Source organism: Corvus moneduloides, chromosome 4 (assembly GCF_009650955.1).
Source record: "Corvus moneduloides isolate bCorMon1 chromosome 4, bCorMon1.pri, whole genome shotgun sequence".
Taxonomy (NCBI): Eukaryota; Metazoa; Chordata; class Aves; order Passeriformes; family Corvidae; genus Corvus; species Corvus moneduloides.
The window spans coordinates 15,077,166-15,097,201 of NC_045479.1; the positions used below are offsets into that span (position 1 = coordinate 15,077,166).

Sequence of the window (20,036 nt, forward strand, 5' to 3'; positions counted from 1 at the left end):
TACAATGAATTATCCCAGGTAAAAGAGAGCTCATTGCACATCGCAGAATAAAGACTGATGGTGCCTGTCCAGTTTCTAAGGAAGTTTATAGCCTCAAATAGTCCTTCCTGCAGTGCTTCTTTGAACATATCAGCCTAATATTTTCCCTTTCTCCTTTCCCAAATAAGACGTAATCCACAATTACTCAATAGACTTGCAAATAAACACCAGTGTTCCTAGAGTGAAAGATCCCATGGGATGAGAGGCCTGGCTTACTGTGAGCAATTCAGTTAAGTTCTATGATCTGGGAAAACTAAGCTTCAGATTGGATAGTTTGCAGACCAAGTGGATTTTCAGCAGCTATAGACCAATTTCCAAGTACAGCAATTTCCAGTCTGTAAAATATGCAACTCTTTTCCAAGTTTCCTGCTTGGTTCTACTGATAACAACCTTGCCATTCTGAGAAAAGCCTCACGTTCTCAAATTTTCTGCCTTTATCAGGGGAATTTCTCAGTCTCTCATGTGCCAAATATGTTGATTTGGATGAGTGAATATATTTGGTTTCAATATTTGGTTTTACAGTTTCATTACTGCAAATTATCAGTAATATTGAAATCAAAACCACTGAGTTGTGCCAAAAGGTTAGAACCAGATGTCCTAACAATTTCGAGTATTTCAACTTTCCCAGCTGCTTCCCCTGCACTTTATTTTCCCATATCAACCTTTAGGCTCCGTGAAAGCACCTCTCCTGGTAAAATTTTCAAACTTCCTTTATTTGTTAAGCCCTTCTGTATTCAGTAGTCTGATGTGATCACCAGATGACCTTCCTAGTTGATAGTCACTACTTAAACATTGAGTCATTTGGAAAACCGCAGCTCCTGCAAGTCACAGGTCTGCAACGCACAGTACCACAACAGCCAGTGCCTGTGCTCCCAGCCTGCCATGTGTCTGTGAGACGACACACACACGTGTGTTTCTCCTACAGTTGTGTCCTGTTTGTGCTTGCCAAAACATCAGCTGCTCAGGGTGATCGTCCATGATACCATTTCTACAATCTTTAAAAGAGTTCAAAGGCAGAAGTGAAAAATACTCTGCAACTAATTCAATCCATCACAACCTAGGATTTTCACAGGTTTCACTCAAAACTTTCACAGCAGCTCTGAACATCCCAGAAGGAGCAGGAATGGATAACCCTTGCCTTATGTATCTCTAGTTTTATGTACCTTACAAACTCAGGTATCTTACAAACTACAGGCAAACCTCAACCCAGTAGATACCTCAGGCATTCATCAATAACCAACTGATATGAACTCTTGCGTCTTCCAGGTAGATACAGCAGACCATTCTTGGAAGCAGTAGGCACTACAGAAGTTAGTTCTGTTTTCTGCCTTACTGACATCAGAAGTACTGGAAATTCCCAAGACCCTTCAGTCTCAAGCCCCTGGTGCAGATCTTTCCTTAAGCAAAGATGCTGCAGATGGAAGGCTGATCCATCAGCGGGGACTAAGGAGAGCAGCCCTGCTGAGTGGCAGCGTTGCTGGAACAGTGACCTGGTGTGATCGCACTGCATCTGCCAGTTGAAATCATCAGCACTTGCACTTGGCTCTCGCTGCTGGCTGCCTGATCAGGCAGAGCAGCTCAGCATCCAGAAATTTTAGAGGTTTTATATCAACTGCCAACATCTCACTTGGCTTATACAGCAAGACCTTTCTGGTCTCCTCTTTCATCCCAGGATATTTCTTTCATTAAACTAGAAGTAACATTTCCAGGAAATGTGGTGTCCTAAAATGCCAAAGCCAGCTGGCAGCTTTGACTGCTCAAACATCAACATGGGTTCTACTTAGGTAGATAATACAATAACTTGTACAAATCATGAAAACAGTTATAAAACTCTGAAGTTTCCATGGCATCGATGTCTTGACATAGTACAAATGTTTGCTGTTTTTAAAGGCTGGTTCTTTAGAACCTCTGCAGTTTTTAAAGGGAAGTATATTTACTGGCAAATACTGAGCTTAATGGTACTGGGCTAGAAAGGGCACTCAGAAAAACTACTTCTAAGCACTATGTCTCATGTTACCAAATTTCTAAAACACAGTAACAAACTGAACATCAAGGGTCTACAAAGTCATTTCCGTACTTAAATACAAGTTAAGATCATTTTGCATGTAAAATGCTTTAAAAAAATACATAGACCAAAGGCTTTCAATAAATCCAGTGGAACAGCTTAAAACTCTTGAGAACACGACCTCGGTCCCTTTACTGTAGTACACCTCAGCCTCTTTCCACTGTTACTGATCATAAACTCTTCACACCTTGCAGGACACAGCTGAGAAGGGCCTGGTATGAATTTCCAGGTGTTTTGGTTTGTCAGCTTAGGGCAGGGTCAGATGTCCTGCTCTCAGTACAACTTAAGGTGTCCTTGCTTTGGGCTGAACTGAGCAGATTGTTTTCCTGGGGAATAACTCTAACTTGGTTTAAAACAAACAAGCAGTTAAAATACCTTAAACTTCAGCCAAGCTATACCCCTTGACATCTATAATCAACATCTTCTCCCACAAATCACAATTCAAGTTTTGTGTCTTTAGAACAAATTCATTCTATGCCTTGGCATACAGTGCCTGTCAGCTTTGGTGGCAGAACTGACTAGACAATGACCATACCAGCAAATAGCAGGTTTTTCCAACCAACAAAAGTGACAAAAACCTCAACATGACACTTCACATGTTAGTTTTGTAAGTTGAAAAAAAAAAAAAAGAGAAAAGAAAATAACCCAACTTATTGTGTGCATTCAAATGGCACTTTAAACCTTCTGTTGTGTGTTAATTCTGCTGCTGGTAAAATCGACAAAACTCAATCAGTTTACAAAGAGCTCTTGGTTACTAATTACCATGCTATGGTTTTATTCTTGCAAGAGACGTGCATCAGCAGAGTTCAGTTAGAGATAGTATTGAGCACTCACCAGCTAAGCACACTCCATAGCAATCTCAGGGCACAACCCTGAAAGGAAGCAGTTGGGATTAAAGAGGTACAGAAGACTTTAACTCCTCACGCCTGCATTACAGTGACTAAACACAAACACATCTTCCCGTGAGGACTGGGGAATAAGTGAAAACTTCCCTAGTCAGGCAGTCTCTCAGGCTCCACGACCACAGGAGAAAACCAGAAGATTCTCTTTGTGCTGGGTGCTTGGCTGTTCAATAGCTAACTCACATGATCCGAGCTTCTGCCTTCAAGCATAAAACTGACCACAGATTCCTTGTGGGAACAAAGTTTTTCAGTGAAAGCATATGCGTGGAAAACAAAAGGAATCTAAGTTCATTGAGCAAGAGTTTGCAATATATTCAGCTCAGAAGAACCTCTGTTGTAATAAAAAAATACATAATGGCTTTACTGGGTCAACACTTCATCAGTCCTGGGCAAGAATTCCTGTCTTAGCCTCTGCACCTGGCTCTGACAGAAGGCAAGGTAAGGCCCTCACCTCTGCCTTGCAGGGATGTAGACCATGATGTCTTTGCACTGTGCATAATGAGCCCTGTCAGAAGGACAAGAGGGAGAGAGTGTGTGCTGCAGGGATTCAGCTGTCTCACTCTTCCACCTGGCACCCAAAAAAAGCCTGTGCTTGCCTCCCCAGCTGTGGAATACCTGCCATCCCCCAGAGCTGGTGCGTCCCACGCTGGAGAAAACCCTGAAGATCCTGCAGCTGGACTACGTGGACCTCTACATTATTGAGCTGCCAATGGCTTTCAAGGTAAAAAGAAAAATTGCTTGGAAAAAGTGCATGAGCTTGGCTTGAACCAAGGTCTCCTTCTAGCGTATTCCTTGCAGCTTCCAGCCTATATTGTCAATAGTATTTTGGGCAGAAAACATATATATTTTGATATGTATTGCATATATGTATTTCTGTGTGCTACCCACCCAAAGAAAGGCTTACAAGGGGTGTGAGAACAGGCCAGGACAGATGGTGCTTAGAGTCTTTCTGCTGGAAGGACAGGTCTTCCGACAGGGGTTGAGCAGTTCCTACTATGAAAAAATTACCATAGCTGAAGCAGTACATGTGTCTGAATCCTCTCTGAGCCATGAGGAGGGAGTCACTGGAGGTAAGAGGTCATACAAAGCAGCAACAGGCTGGGGGCAAAGCTTGGAGTGGGAGAGGGAAAGGCAAAAGAGTCCCCAAGTTGGTTTCCTTAATCAGTCCCAAATTAAAGCTGCTGGGCAAATCATGGTTATGATCTTAATCTCCATAACTGCAGTGCTACGCTTCAGTAGATCACAACTGGTGCCAAATATGGGCTGTCCATCTCTCATTCTTAAAAGTTCAAGGCTGATATTCCTTCATACTGCTGGCTGTGGGCAACTTACAGGCAAACCCTTTGAATGCAGGGAGCTCACATCAGAGTTGCATGCCTCCCTCTTGCAAGTCCACATGTGTTCTGCTTTCACAGCTCTTTGTACCTTGCTTTTCAATTTTCCTCTACAAGTACATATATAGAGCCAAATGAAATTAGGAGAATGATATTCAAAACATTTAAATGGTTTTGAACTAGAACTAATTAAATCCTTCTAAGAGACAACAGGATCAGGCAATTAGTTGGTTAACTGTTTCTGAACAAGGTTTGAGCTCTAAACTGGCCTCTTCTTGCAAGAAAGATAGTTCTCTGATTATTAAAATAATATTTTGCTGCAGACTCAAAATTACCAGAACTATCAGATAGGAAGCCATTTACCAATGCAGCTATCACATTACACTTGCAACCCTTTTTTTCCCTTGAGGAGGCCATATCCTATTAAGACCTGTATAGGAGTAACCAGACTCTGATATTAAAATTTTATTTATACAGTCACACGTATGGAATCCTTTTGGGTACATTTTTGAAAATTTCCCACCACTAGCAATTTCCTGTTTCCCTCTTCTTGTGTTTGTATTCTTTAGTAGTTCATTCTCCCACATAGTGAAGGTCATTGTCTCACAATATAAAGATATAGACAGCTGGCTTTAAAGTAATGTACATCTGACTCCCTGAGGCTTGTATCAACAATCTTGAGCTGTTAAAGGAGTAGCAGACCTAGACATTCATTCATGTTTCTCATGAGAGGAGAGAAAAAAAGAAGTCAATTTCTGCCTGAAAAATATACACTTTTCTGTGTCAAATACAACAAGAAAAAACCCCATCCTTTTGCAGTGGTGACAGGTTTCCTTTCTGCGCTCCCTCTCTCACAAATACACCCATCCTGCCTGTGATGCTTGCCTTTGATGAGGAGTATGCAGGTGTAACTCTAAGAAACTCCTACTCCCCCCTAGTCTGCAAACATTCATGCTTTTGTCCCCAGAAGTCTTCTAGGAAACACAGTCTCTGGTTGGAACCAGCGACGTACTTGAGACAGAACTTACAGTACCACTCTGAAAACAGTAAGAAATATGCCCCTGCAGAGCCCAGCCAGCAATTTGTCAAGGGCTTTTAGGCAGAGCAAGAGGACTATGGCTTCAGAGAGCACCAGTCAGCAAAGTCCCACTGCTTTTCCACAGCTCACGGATGGCCAACACAGGGGGTGAAACTATTCGCTGACCTACCAACATTAGCCTACACCTCCCTGTATTTTTCCCCATGTAGATTCCCCATTCAGGACTTTTGTCCTTCCTGCCTTTAGCCCCCCAGGAGTGGTGCTCAGCCCCTCTACCCTAGCAAGGCAGATGACCAGCAGGAACAGGTCTCCTCTGGGCCACCACGTGCCCTCTGCCTGGGGAGCTCATACCCACCAGCAGGTTTTTTAGGGGACTCTTCTCAGATGACTAATTCATCAGTAAGCATCAGCCTGTGCACTAAATGATCTGCAAATCCATCCCAACTGTGTGATTCTGTGGTATGACAGGAAAGCAGGTATTTTAGTATTACACTGAACAAGTCTCGTCTAAGTATCTTGTCATTTTAAAACAATAACTCCAAACAGACCACTGGCTTCACTATTTGACTTCCTGTTGCCCTTCTGTTTATAGGACAGGTATTCACAGGTTGTTAAAATGGCTTTCTTGAGAAAGCCTGCTTGCCAAAGACCATTTTATGAAAGCAATGGGATGGGCAAATCTGTCTTCCTGCATCTGTGTTGGTAAGAAAATTATTATAATGGGAGCAGGACTTTTCCTCTCAGTGGTTAACAACTGCTGGGTTTTAAACTGGCAAGTAAGCTGTCTGGTATCTTTTGGAGTGCCTCCAGACTTCGAACATGACATGATAAGGTGTGTTCCCTGCATAATGACAGTGACTGTATGGTGTTGACACACTGATTTCAGTGCTCGTGCAGCAGCATGGTAGCAAGCCACCTCACATCCAGTGTAAAGCACAAGGCTATCTCAAAGAGAACTGCAAGAGAAGACATCAGCATTTCTGGGACTGACTGGTATGGTGTAGTTCATGAGAACCCAGAGCTAAAATATGTGACCAGCTTCTGAAAGACCTTCTCAAAGACCCCATAACCACCACCCCGTCACCATCAAAACACTGCCTTTCTCTCAGCGCTTTATCCATCTGCAGGCAGTTCTTCCATTCAAAAATTCCCTTGCATTAAAAGATAGCTTGGTAGAGAAAGTTTTGCCTGGAGACTATCAAGCAGAGACAACTGCACTTTGACACCTTGCACAGTTCTCTGCAGATAGGAGGAAGGATTGACCACTGTAGAAATCCACAGTAGTTCACACCACATCTCAGTCAAGAGAAGTTCGTCTTCAAGCACCATTCATGCTAACTTGGTTCATTTTTAAAACACAAGTGATAGAAATAGAGGAAAATGGGAGGATGGTAAATTAGCTGATGTAATTGCTGCCTATTGACTACTACAAAAAAGAGTGGAATAGAAATTAATGAATTAGAAGTGGGACAGAGTAAAACAATCCTGAATTCAGACTCATTTCCTGAACTTAAACAAGTCCAACTGCTGTATGTTGAACTTGCAGTCCTTGAAAAATGTGCTGGGGTATCATGGGATGAATGGTTTTTTTCCAAAATACCATGGGGTGCTTTTGCAAATAAAGCTTCTCCACCTCATGTTATGATGCCAAACACTTTGCCTTCTACCAGAAAAAAAAAATGTACCCAACAGTCACCTATCTCCATCTAGTTAAGATATTCTTTTTTCCAGGAAGACAGCGCAAGAAAAGCAACAAATTGTCTTTGTGGAATTTGCTGAGGAAAATCAGCACATTTGGAGGAGACAGGCTTATGTCTGTAACTGAGACCTTGGCCCTCTGAAATCCGAGGCTGTGTTTTCCTTAGGCTCACTTTTCCCATTAAATGCCTTGGATTTGAACTCGATTGAATTGGGAGGTGATAGTTACTGATCATATTAGTCACAGCTGCATGTTCCCAAGGAGTTACCACGTCAACATCTTGTACCCAGGCCTTTGAAATGTAGCAGTTTGAAGTCAGATCAAATGTCAAACATCACTGAAGGGTTTCTGTTCAAAAAAAAGAAAAACTAAACCCCAGCAAAACACAAAAGTGAAATTGTGATCAGACACAGGGGAGGGAGATGTTAATGCATTGCCTGCAACAGCAGTGAAATGACCAGCAAATAAGAGAAAGCTGTGCTTGTGAGATATCAGCTCATAAACCATCCCTGAAGTTCTCTACGAAGAGTATAGAGATCGGAAGAAGGAGCTTCTAGCATCCAAAGAAAGGTGGATAACGCACTTAAGAGGTTAGCTATGCCCATAGTCCCTTACTGCTAGTAGCTCTTGGACCCTCCAGCTGTTGGGGAGAGTACCAGCTTAGTCCAGTGCTCAAGTGCCTGGGTCACAAGCAGGAGGCAAAGGAAGGGCTAAAAAGAAAAGAGGGAAGAAGAAGAAGAGAATACAGGATGGTACTCTAACCCAGCCCTTTGGAAGGAGATGAGTCTTTTGGATGCCATAACATAAAGGTCAAAAGTTTACTGAAAAACAAGGCCATCCAGGAACTCCTGAGTGTACTCTCATGTGACAGTTCAGGAGTGTATCCAAGGGTGATCTAGCAGAGGAGGATGTGGTAAGGCCAGCATGAATGACCTGCTGAACTTAGGGTGTTTCAGAAAACTACTCAACTTCTTTTTTGTCGTTTACTAGTAGAAAAAGAGTCCGTGAAAACATTTTTGCTCTAAGGAGTGAAAAATTTTTCTTTAAAGCACAGAAGTATGGTTTTACTTTTCAGCCTGGAGATGCACTCTACCCAAAAGATGAAAATGGGAAATTTATCTACCATGAGACAGACTTATGTGCCACTTGGGAGGTAAGCACACATCACCCACCCATATATGCTTTAAACCCACAGATACTCATTCTTGTTTCTACTTGTGGTTTTCATAAACGCAACTGAAGCAAATTGCCGGGGGAAATGGATGGAATTCTATTATCTCCATGGATAAATTTTACTTCTGTCCTTAAGCATGTTTCTTTTTTCTATAATTTAATTATTTTTATGACAAAACATTGTTGAAATATCAGACATCCACATCCCTTCTTTCAGAGAGTGCACTCTACATTCACTACTTGAAGCTTTTATCATTAGATTTTTACCAATCCTTCCCCTTTATCAGATCTTTACAGAAAGAGAAAGTTGGAGCCCTAAGAAGAGACTGGATCATCTTAAAAAAAATAAAATCTTTTCACTTGCAGAAAAAAAGAGGTTTTGCCCTAAAGCTCACCATAAAAATCCCAATCAATCAAGCAAAACACTCTATTTAAAAAAAAAAACCAAAAAAACCAAAACAAAAAACCAACAAACCAACACCTTCCTCCCTCAAAAAAACCCCAAAAAACAAAGACCAAGACCTTACCATCACTTGCCATTAGAACAAGTTCACTCACTTCTAAATTTACTTATCAGATGGGAACACAAGATTTTTCTGGTAAGAAAACTTGGAGAGAAGTAGCATTTGCCTGAAAGATTGCATCTTATATTTGTTTGTGATGTGCTCCAGTCCTTTAGGCAGATGTCTCATTAACCCTAATGTCACTTGGCTTCAGGATCTTGGGTGAGGCAGAAAGTGTGAGATTAGCAATCTCCTCACATTTCTGCCTCGCAAAGCCATGGACACCTCTTTAGTTCATGGCCAGAGCTCTGCTCAGCTCTCCTTCTGCACCAAGTCTGATGAAATAGCATCACTAATTACACCCAGTTCACACCAAGAGAGATAAGAGGTGCTACTATGTGCTCCACTTCAGCTTGCAATGTCCAGATCTGAATAGTTATGTCCCAATTTAGCTCTACTCGAGGTACAGCAGATAAAGATGAATAGGGTGAAATTCTGAGTGAAATTTGAAGTGGAAGAGAGCCTGGGGTGGGCCTGAACTTTCCCTTGGCAGCTGAGCCATCCAGTTTGGCTCTTGGGGGAAAGGGGGACTTCCACGTTAGCTGTTTATGTTACACTTGACTTTGGCTGATGCAATTCATTCCTCTCTTTTCACAGGATGGTTGCTCAGATGTCGAAAGCAATATCTCTGCCAACACTGTTATAGTTTTATCTTTGAGCTGGTATTTAATGTAAAGGGTATTCTATAGCAGGCCTCTCTCTTCATCTAATAAACCAGGAGAAAAATAGGTGGTGGGGAGTGCCTGCAAATAGCAGCATCAATCTAAATTAAAATGGCTCAACTCAATCCAGATAATTTCACTCTCTCAGTGTGGTGCTAGCAGGCAAAAATTAATCCAGATGACTGTATTTGCTGGCTTGTCACTGAGTGATAGAAGGCATATGAGGCCAACTAGAGGTCATCAAACACAAAGTGCCTCTTACCTCCCTACTTTCAGCTCCTGTGAGACAGAAGGAATAACAAAATCTGGAGGGGCATCCAGCTCCATGGTGGGGTCTGCTCTGTCTCAAACAGTCACTGAATTATTTGTGTGCAGAGTTTCTGGCAGCAAATGGGAAGACCATGGGAAAGGACCCCCTTTCCCCTTAACAACCCAGCAGATGAAGCTAATGAAGACCAGCGAACATAATCATATCCAGTATTCATAAGAGTTTCTCAGCTATTCGGATTTGTCTAAAATGCAATATATCTAGAATGCCTCTCTCCCATCCACCTTTTTTTTTTTTTCTGCTTTATACTGTATGGATGTTTTTTGTGCAGGTTTTGTGATGTGCCTTGCCAGATATTTAGGGGATTTCACTGGAGAGAGACTTCATACAAAAAACTGTCTTACAATCAAAAGGAGTGAAATGACTTATCAGGAAAGCAATCTGTTTTGTTCACTTTTCATTCTCCAGCTTTGAGGCACTGCTAAAGCAGCATAAAGTAAGCAAAACTCTTTACAAGCGGCTGCCTGGCACTTAAGTATCTATATCTCAGGTTAAATCTTTCTGGTCTTCAGACAAATTCTACCCTCACAGGAGGTATAAAACATTAGGATTTGGTCCGGAAAGCATGTTGACACAGGAATAGAGTTTGGTTTGCCTGGACAACACCAGCCCTCATGCTAACAGAGCTGTTAGTTCTGCTGCAGCAAAGGGCTTTCTGAAGTCTCAATAATGGTCTATCTTCCACCTCTCTCTAAAATGCACGCTCCAAGAAATCAAGCCAACCTGTGAGACTCCTCTTCTCTTTGCTTTCTTTGCAGGCTCTGGAGGCATGTAAAGATGCAGGCTTGGCAAAGTCTATTGGAGTATCCAATTTCAACCGCAGGCAACTAGAGATGATCATGAACAAGCCAGGACTTAAGTACAAACCTGTCAGCAACCAGGTATGCCTGCAAGCCAAGGGCAGTGCCTGCCATGGTGCCACTTTGGGGAACACAGAGGCAAACACAGCCTAAGCCACCACGTATGGAAAGGTGATGTGTACTTTGCCACAGATGCCCTCCATACTTCCATTTCCAGCTTGAAAATATTACTCTTCCTATCTGGGCTAAAGATCAATATTTGAAGGCTCTGGAGCAATCACTTTCCTCAATTTCTGCTCCAGGACTATAAAACTGGTGCCTCTGTGCCAAAGCTCCATAACAAGGTTGAATGCTGAGTCAAAGCAGATCTTAGATCTCTGCCTTGTACCTTATTTCAAGTCCAGAAATTCCCAAGAAAACCATTCAGAGCTAACCAGTCCTCAATGAAGCCATGTCTACCTTAGCTGACACCAACCCAACCCTACAGATTCTGAGTCACTCCAGGCTTCTCAAGTGTAAAAGCCATTAGGAGCAACTCCTAAATTTCCTGTACTTGCTCTCTTGTACTTCTCCTCTAAGACATTTGTAAGAGATAGAGAAAACGCTCAATTAATGGAGACCCCGTTGAGTGGCTGGCCCGCGCTAAACAATCCCATGAGGATGACAGGCACATCCGAGTTAAATTACAGCAGCGGGGCTCTGGGAAGGTGACAAGTGGCAGCAACCCATCTGAGTGCCCAGTACCTTTGGCTCTGGCCTTTGGCAGGTCACTGCATTTCCTAGAAATCACTGGGAAGCTCTTCTGACTCGTCTGGCACAAACAAATATCCACATTAGCAGTAATAGAGAAGAGGCCAGGGACCAACCAGGACCAACTTCCCACTCCCAGCGCGTGTCTTGGAGGGCTGGACTGGCCATGAGGCAGGGCAAGGAGGCTGGCCACAGCTTTCATTTCTACATTTGGCCTGGAGGGAAGGGCTCCCTGCGAGAATAGGAAATTCCAGCACCCTTCCCTGGTATTAACATGTCCAGCGGGTGCAAAATGCAATTGCTGTTTCTGGCGTGCCCCTAAGACTGCACTGAGCATTGCTGATGCTTCCTGGGGTCGAGGAAAACCAGGCAAAAGATTAAGGCCAGCTTAGGGCAGCTGGCCAGCAAGCTTAGATGTGCCAGATAGCTTCAGACTTGCCAGATAGTAACCACTGCAAACAGCGGTTGCTCTGTCACCTTTTAGACGTCCATTTCCCAGAGTCTGAGATCACAGCCAGAAAATCCATGCCTGTGAGGGAGCAGTTTGCAATGTGGGAGAGCAGAGCTCGCAACAAGGTCATAATCTCACCTTTTGTACACGCCCCCCACCTTTCTAACTGGGACAGTTTATGCCAACACTTCCCTAAAAACAACATCTGATTAGTCATCCTGAATGCAAGAGGCAGAAAAATGGAGAACTGTCCCACATGAGATGGGTTGCCTTCTCAGTCTACTTGTCTAGTGAGCTTCCCTCACCTCCATAACCCCCCACTTATTGCCACCTTTCCACTGAGGGCCAACAAAAGTTCCCTGTAGCCAAATTATAGTTGCAGATGTTAATCTGCTGTCCATCAAAAAAAAAAAAAACAAACCCAAAAAATCAATCACCCAGAAATGTATAATTAGAATAATAACCACAGATTATGTTTTCCTATTCCCTAACTTACACATATCCTTTCCTGAAAGCATCACCTAGTCTGTAGATCTCACAAAATCTGGGATATCTTCTGCTTCTCTATCTTGCCCTGCTGATTAATCCTTCTTTCTACGTTACTCTTGTAGGTAGAATGCCACCCCTACTTCACCCAACCCAAACTCCTAGAATTTTGCAGACAACATGACATTGTTATTGTTGGGTACAGCCCTTTGGGAACCTCAAGGGATGAATCATGGTGAGTCCCCATGTTACTTTCTAATAGGAGGACAATATCCAGGGAAACACAGTTCTCCACTCCTGGATCTCTGTGCAAAATACCTCTGCCCCCATTTTTTAAAGTGGTTTTGAACTTCAGTGTCTAAATATTACTGTTGTGAGTATAAACTTTCAACACTCCTGCTGCATGCTGTCATCAAAGAATGCCAGGTGTCTGCATAGGAGGTTGCCTCAGGTCTCCTCTAACAGAAGGCAAGTGTTTGGAACTGGGAATGTGTGAGGCTTAGGTGAGGAAGGAGAAACTAAGTCAACGTTAGGACATCACGTAGGAAGTTGCCTTTGACAACCTGCCAACCTAAGAGCCAAAGCTTTTCTCCCATCTTTCACCCTACTTGTCAAAAGGTGCACTGTTCTGACCACAAACTAGTAGATGCCCCTATGTTTTGACATTAAAGATGAGGAGGTTTTTTGTTTTCTTTTTCTTCCCACTTTTCTTCCAGGGTAAATGTTTCCTCCCCTCCTTTACTGAAGGATCCTGTGCTGAATGCCATTGGCAAGAAGTACAACAAGACTGCGGCACAGATTGCTTTGCGTTTCAATGTCCAGCGAGGGGTGGTGGTCATCCCAAAAAGTTTCAATCCACAACGCATCAGAGAGAATTTCCAGGTATATTCATACCCCAGTAGTACATGGATGAATCCACTTACATTGGCTTAGCCCCTAGAGAAGGTAATCTCCCCATTCTTTCTGTAGAAATATGTAGGACTTGACCAATGGCAAACTTTGCTGCATTTGATGCTTTTTGTCCCCACTGCTAAATGGTAACAAGATGTGACAATAATAGAGCAATGCATAGAGAAAATGTTGGTGTCTTTTAACCCTCTGGAGCAGCTAAAGCTCCAGCTGGTGGTGTGTCCCAGAGCACCAGCTGCTGCAGTGAGGAGCACAAGTGAGATGAGGTAACTCAGTAGGTCAGCAGCCCAAGGCTGCAGGAGCTCAGGAATGACTGAATGTTCTGCCCTGTCTTCAGGTATGGGACAGCTGTGCTAGGGCAGGGTTGCTGCATACAAGTGTGACAGAGAGGTTCACAACCACACCACCAGAAAACACCTGGCTTGACACCACCCACAAATAAGATGAATTTGTTCCTGCATCCCTTGCAGCACTGCTCTCTGCTTTCCCTGGAAATACATTGCTTTCAAAGCTGGTGGCTCAGTATTGCCAAACTACCTTCCCCTTCTCGCAAAAAGGGTGTAGGCAAATGTGACTGGTCTTATTCATGTCCTCGAGACTCCTGCAATTGCAAGTAAGCATGGGTTTGTGGGAGAGATACAGGGAGAAGGAGGGATTGTACTTCTGGAATCTGGAACATATGAAGGTTGATTATGGCAAGAAATGCTAACACATTCCTAACATCTCCTCCATTAGATCTTTGACTTCTCCCTCACTGAGAAAGAGATGAAAGAAATTGAAGCCCTGAACAAAAATGTTCGTTATGTGGAACTGTTAATGTAAGTACAGGAGAAATCCTAGATCCTCGCAGAGCATTCCTGTCCTTTCAGAGAATTAAAAAAACCCCCAACACTTCCTTTTAATATTAACTTTTGCATAAACAACCTTATTTTAAGGTAAGGCTTAAACATGACAGACTTTTAATGCAGCCTGAATATGCTCCCAAACCTGTTGCAAAAATAAGTGTAAAATTCTTGCCTACAGCTCAGGTTGCCAAAGCCCACCTAGTAGAAAGTGACTATATCTGGCTATTCCATCTCTACTCCATCTCCTTAAACTCTTTCTGCTATGTGGAAATGATGGTCTCAGATACTGATAAAGCATAGCATCATCCCTGTCTAGAAGTGTGGATATTGGAGTTGAAATTCAAATAAAATTGAGTTGTTCCTTCTTCTAAGGAAAACAGGAAGCTTGTTTGACAGCTAGACCACTTCCTAGATATCGCTTCCAAGAGCTAACAAGGCTTGATCTCTTGCTGCTGGTCATCTAAAGCTTACCACCCAATATAGTTCTGCTTCACTGTGTTATCCCAGAAAACTCAGACTGGCCCAACATCCCTTCTTCCAGAGGATGAGGCTGTTTGTTTTTCCTTCAGTTCAAAAGCATCTGTGGTTTATGGCCAAACTTTGTTTTCCCCTTTTCAGGGCACTCAATATGTAGCCAAATGCTAGAGTTTAATTTCCATGCCTTTCTCTTTTTACTTTGGATTATCTGTGTCCTGCCAAACTGTAGCATGAAATGAAAAGCATTGGTAACAGCATCAATAGCACTCTAAAATGTTGACCATTGCTCAAAAGATATGGGGAAATGTTGCAAAGAAACAAACAAACCACTTACTGTGCTGCATAATATGACTCAAAATATTCACTAAGTTAAAAGCATCATAATGGAGTTCATCTTTCACATTTAAGCTCAGCCAGGTGCTCTGAAGCTTTAGTTCCTTAAAATTTAAAATAGCCTTCCATCAATTAGCAGTACTTAGTTCGAGAAGACTTCTCACAAATGGCCTAGGAGATTCTTAAGTGTGTTTTGGTATCTGAAACACTTTGGTTTTATATAGCAAAATTGAGTTATAGCAGCATTCAAATTTTAAAAATTATATACACAAAATGTAACCTTGGTGCAAATGCAAGAGCATTTTCCAGAAACAAAGTTAAAGGCTGCAAATGCCCACAGGAGAAGAACTTTCTAAGCCACCAATCTAAAAAACTAATAAATTAAATACTTTGCTTTATTAGACTGAAATTGGTCACAGCAGGCCACCAAGGATAAGGAAAACAGGATGCATAGGGTGGACATTGGCAGGTCTAGTTTTCACTGGACTCCAGGTTGGGGAAAAATGTTTAAGTACAGTCTGATCTCAGCTATGAAAAAAACCTTATCAGAAAAGTGATGTTGCCATGTAAGGAGCAGATATATAGATTTATATATATAGATATATATGCCTGCTGTGCGTTACCACACTGAAGTGTCTGGAATTGACACTGCATCAGACAAATTAGCCTAAACATATTTCTTATTTCATCCAGCAATATATATCTGAAAAAGTCAAACCACGACACAGAAAGACTTTTGGTTAGTCAACTTCATGCAAAACCTTTGACTGCTGGAGTGCAAATGCCAGCAGGAATGGAGAAAATCCAGCTTTTCTCTGATTCTTCCTATTATCAGCTACCATAAGGGTACTGTGTGCAAACCTGTTGTTCTGATGGTAAGAGTACAAACAGGATACATACATGCATACAGGGTAACACAATCAGTGGAATGAATTAGCAAGTTAAGCATCTGAGAAGAAAATGGAGGTTTTATAGAAATATGAGTACTTCAGGAAATCTTAATCTGAAATTGTTTCTTGTCCTCTTGGAGAAATCTAGAAGCATTGTGCAGGGCAAGTTTTACATTAAGTTATCTTATGCTCCCATTCTTTGCTATGGATGTTTTTCCTTACCAGTTATGCCAAGCTGCAGTGACTCCTCCAAGTGAATCGTTTTCACTCAAAGGACTCAGACTTTTGAATATGTGAGATCTGATTAGCAAGCATGCTCTACAGATGAAAAGTAGAGATAATGACACTGGCATCTCAGACATTATCACATTATACTGAAGTCAAACAAGCCAAAGTGTTGTGGCTTGTTTTGTTTTTTGGGGTTCTTTTTCAACCAACTCAATCTGTTAATGTGTAAACACTTGATCTTGGCTGAATATCGGAATGAAATGTTTTGACACAACCAATTCAAAATGTTTGATGCCTTCCAGTTAGTTACCTTCAATATTGTGAAATGTGTCCTTTCCAGACTGGAACGACTCACAGCTGGATAAATGCCAGTATTTGTTGTGCTCTGCTGTAAGGCAAGGCAGCCAGCTGCCATGGTGCACCTGAGAATGCTCTTCAGAAATTTTTCGTTTAGCTAATGGGAAGTGTTTGTCAAGCCAGGGCTTGTGATTTAGCACCATCTTCTCAAACAAACAAGAAAACCCACTACAGAAAACAGCTACCTCTCTCTCAAGTCTGCCAATAATGGGCAAACACAACGTTATTTTTTCACCTGAAGTTGACCCTTCTTGCCTTTTATCATGATCTTGGATTGTGCATCCTCCCTGAGCATGCAGATTCTAAAACAAAGCCTGAAGCATCTCTACCTTTGTTAGGATGCACCCATGAACATCCCTTTCTCCCCTGGACTGGGTCATCCCAAAGCTTATTTGTATATTCTCAGCCACTATAGATGCTGGCAGAGCATCTAGGCTGAGCTAGAGGACAGACAGACCTAGTTTAGGTATGGCAGCTGCTTGGGGAAAGCACCATCCCAGACCTGTTCATGCCAGCTCTAAGGGCATAAGACAAAGTAGAACAGTCTGGTGTCTCCACCTCTTCTTCATATTCCTTATTTCTAGGGGTCTTTCTAGACATCTGAACAAAGTCTTCCCCTTCCACAATGCACACATGGTGAAGCCATCCCCCTTTCCTAAAACATTTCTATTCACCTGAGTTAAATAGCGAGAATAGCTGACATCCAGGCTCTTGCTGGTTTTCCCCATCTCTCCTTAAGGTATGCAGCCTGTAGGCCTGAAAAATGCTCCTTCACTGTCCTCTCCTTAAATACATAGGTTTGCTTCCAAGTCTGCAGGTACACTTATTCAGGGCAGAACAGCTTCTGAATAAGTAGAAGAGCCTTCCATGAAGAGCACATATATATCACAAGGAAGAGGTTTGCTGGGCACAGGACAACTGCAGTGATTTGAAATCCTGCTTCGCTCAAGGAGCTCACTTGTCCAATCTGACTTCTCCACAGGTGGCGTGACCATCCAGAGTATCCCTTCAATGATGAATACTGAAAACAAGGTGGGTCTGGACAGCCAGTGCTGTTAGGCTTTGCTGAGAGAGACTCAACATTTGACGCTTTGTCTTCGTGTGAGGCTGTTCAAATCAGCATTAAAAACATGACATTTACTTCTTTTTATCTTGTCAGTCTCTTTTTGCTACTGAAGATCAAATCTATCTAATTAACTGAAATTCTGGTTTTGGCTTAGCAGGCTTTAATGCTGAACACTGAAGGCTCAAGACCAACCACTGATAAAACTGAAGATTTCTCCTAAAAACAGGTTCACTAGTTTAAGCCAAATTGGTTCCACTTAATGGAATATTCTTCACTTAATCTGAAACAAAACATTACACTTCAGTGGGTGTGAGGCAGAATCAGAATCACAGAATGGGTAAAGTTGGAAGAGACCACAGAGGGGTCACGTGGTCCAAACCAGCACCATTTCCTTTTCAGATCGAGTAAGAGAAAGTCAAGAGTGGTGAACTAATTGAATCTGATAGCTATGCACATTTGTTGATATTGACTAGGTTTGTGCACTGCTTCATGCAGTGAAGCCCATTTAACTTTGACCAGAGTGTTCTGCAGCTGCACACGTGAGCTTTATTCCGTAGGTACATCCCAGCTGGCTCCACATGGAACTAATTCAAGCCCTAAAGCGTTACAAGCATGTTCATATTCCCACACACACCACCCTCCCCTCAGCCTAGGACCTCAGTAAAACACAAGACAGTGTATGACAATTTTATTACACTGTACTACTATTCAAAGGTGGTCTTACCTAGCATTGCATACACAACCTGGAGCTACAGCTAGGGACGTCCTCATCTCATGAGATTAAAAATCTCTTAAACTTCTTTCATGCTTCACTAACTGGTATTAACCCAAGAAAATTTCTGTTCACTTAAAAATTCTTATAAACATGAAGGCAGAAGCACGTACACTGGAGTAAGGAAGACTGACTCCTTCAGCACGAATTTCTTTTTCAGACCACAAGTTTGCAGCCTATAGGTGCATCTGCCCATACCCACATCTGCAGAAGGCTATTTTGCCTTCCTCCTGAGCCCAAGCACCCCAGTTTCCTGCCACAGAAGGGGTATCAGAGAAGAAACTAAACCATGCACAGAGAGAGAGAGAGAGTACTTCGTGTACTAGAACGTGTGTACGTTGGAAAATGTGTCATACATAAGCTTCAGTCTATAGCATCTGCTTTTATTTATTACCACTGCTATTTATTATCCCTGGAGTGACTGGAACAGGAAAATGCCAGAGCATACAGTTCACGGAAACTCTTCTGTATGGTCATGGTGTGCTCCTCAGAGCTGAGACAAAGAGGGACAGGGATGACTACTTCACAGGAGGAGCAGGGAAGGCTCCCAATAGAGTCAAGTGCAAATGCATCCCAGCATGAGCTCAGTAGACACCACTGGAGAAGTCAGGCCCCTTCATCAGGGCTGGCCTTCATGTAGCATTTGTAAATCCATTCATAAAGCCATGCCAGCAAAGGAGAATTCTGTTTCCTGGAGGTTACCCAAGGGCAATTCCCATTTTATTCCGCTACCCACTTAGACCAGAGGGGGAAATAACAAACAAAAGAGGGGGGGATGCGCCTTCTTTCTCCTCAGCTATATTAGAAACCTCCTGGTGCAGGTCTAAGGACAATCCCAAGGTCAGGTGGAACTCTGCACCATGGGGTGTCCAGAACCTCTATCACGAGCCCTGCTTTGCCCCTTTGCAAACAGCTGAGGTCCTGGGCAAAAAACTGAATAAAATCCAAGTCTAAATTCAAGTGCCAGAGAGGAGGCGTTACCACCATACCCAACATGTTATTCCAGTTGCTTCACAAGTACAAGCCCTAAATAGAGCTCACAAGGCTCAACTGCTTAACAGTAGCACTGTACAAATTTTTGCACTGTAACTTGACCAGGTGCAATTCTCCAGTCACAGCCAACGTTCAGGCCAGGTTTGGCAAAGCTCGTGTTTTCTACAACTGCAAATGTCAACCAATGCTTAGCTTAAATGCTCACATCAGCCCCTTTGCAGCTCACTGCTTTTTCCAGGCATCCCCATCCCAGAGGTCAGGCAGCACTTGAGATTCTAATAAAGCAGGTGATGACCTTGTACATGTGAGTAAGGAAGACAATATGCTGAAACCTCTCTAACAGGGAATAGCATATAATCAAATCTTTGACCTATACTGATTAAATAAGGCAGGACAGATTGTGAGAGTTCCTCCAGCCCAAGTCATGCCATCAAATTCCTCCCCCCTCTAATTTTAATAGAATCCTCCTCCTCCTCCTTTGCATTGCCTCATCTGTATCTGATGAGAAAAGATTCAGCCTCTTCCCAGGGGCAAATGCTCCCATACTAGTTTCCATCAGTTACAAAACTGCTACTGACATATAGCCTACTTTTTCCCCCCACTCTGCTCAGTTTCAGACAATTGCTCCCCATTGTTCTCCAACTTGCCCCACAAAGAAAAGGTTTTCATGGGGAAATAAACAGGCCTACAGATGGGAGCTTGGGAAACCCATTCAACCAGCAGCTGCACAAGGAGAGAGAAAAAACCAAACCACAGCCCCAAGTAGGATCTGCTTCTATCTAGCACATTTCAGAGTCTTACTGGCCTACACATCATTGGAATGGTCATGTACAGCCCTGCTCCAACTGGAAGGGTCAGGCATGGACAGAGGAGGC

General features: G+C 42.7%; 1 protein-coding gene across 1 annotated transcript in view; it reads left to right on the forward strand.

Moving 5' to 3' along the window:
• AKR1D1 (aldo-keto reductase family 1 member D1) overlaps positions 1–17,477 on the forward strand; it is a 34,871-nt gene extending 17,394 nt beyond the window's left edge. The window contains exons 3-9 of the mRNA XM_032107183.1: positions 3,611–3,727; positions 8,154–8,231; positions 10,563–10,685; positions 12,417–12,526; positions 13,008–13,173; positions 13,936–14,018; positions 17,313–17,477. Coding sequence (XP_031963074.1) covers positions 3,611–3,727; positions 8,154–8,231; positions 10,563–10,685; positions 12,417–12,526; positions 13,008–13,173; positions 13,936–14,018; positions 17,313–17,355 — 720 coding nt within the window. The 3' untranslated portion in view covers positions 17,356–17,477. The remainder of the gene's footprint in view (positions 1–3,610; positions 3,728–8,153; positions 8,232–10,562; positions 10,686–12,416; positions 12,527–13,007; positions 13,174–13,935; positions 14,019–17,312) is intronic.
• The last annotated feature ends 2,559 nt before the right edge of the window (positions 17,478–20,036 follow it).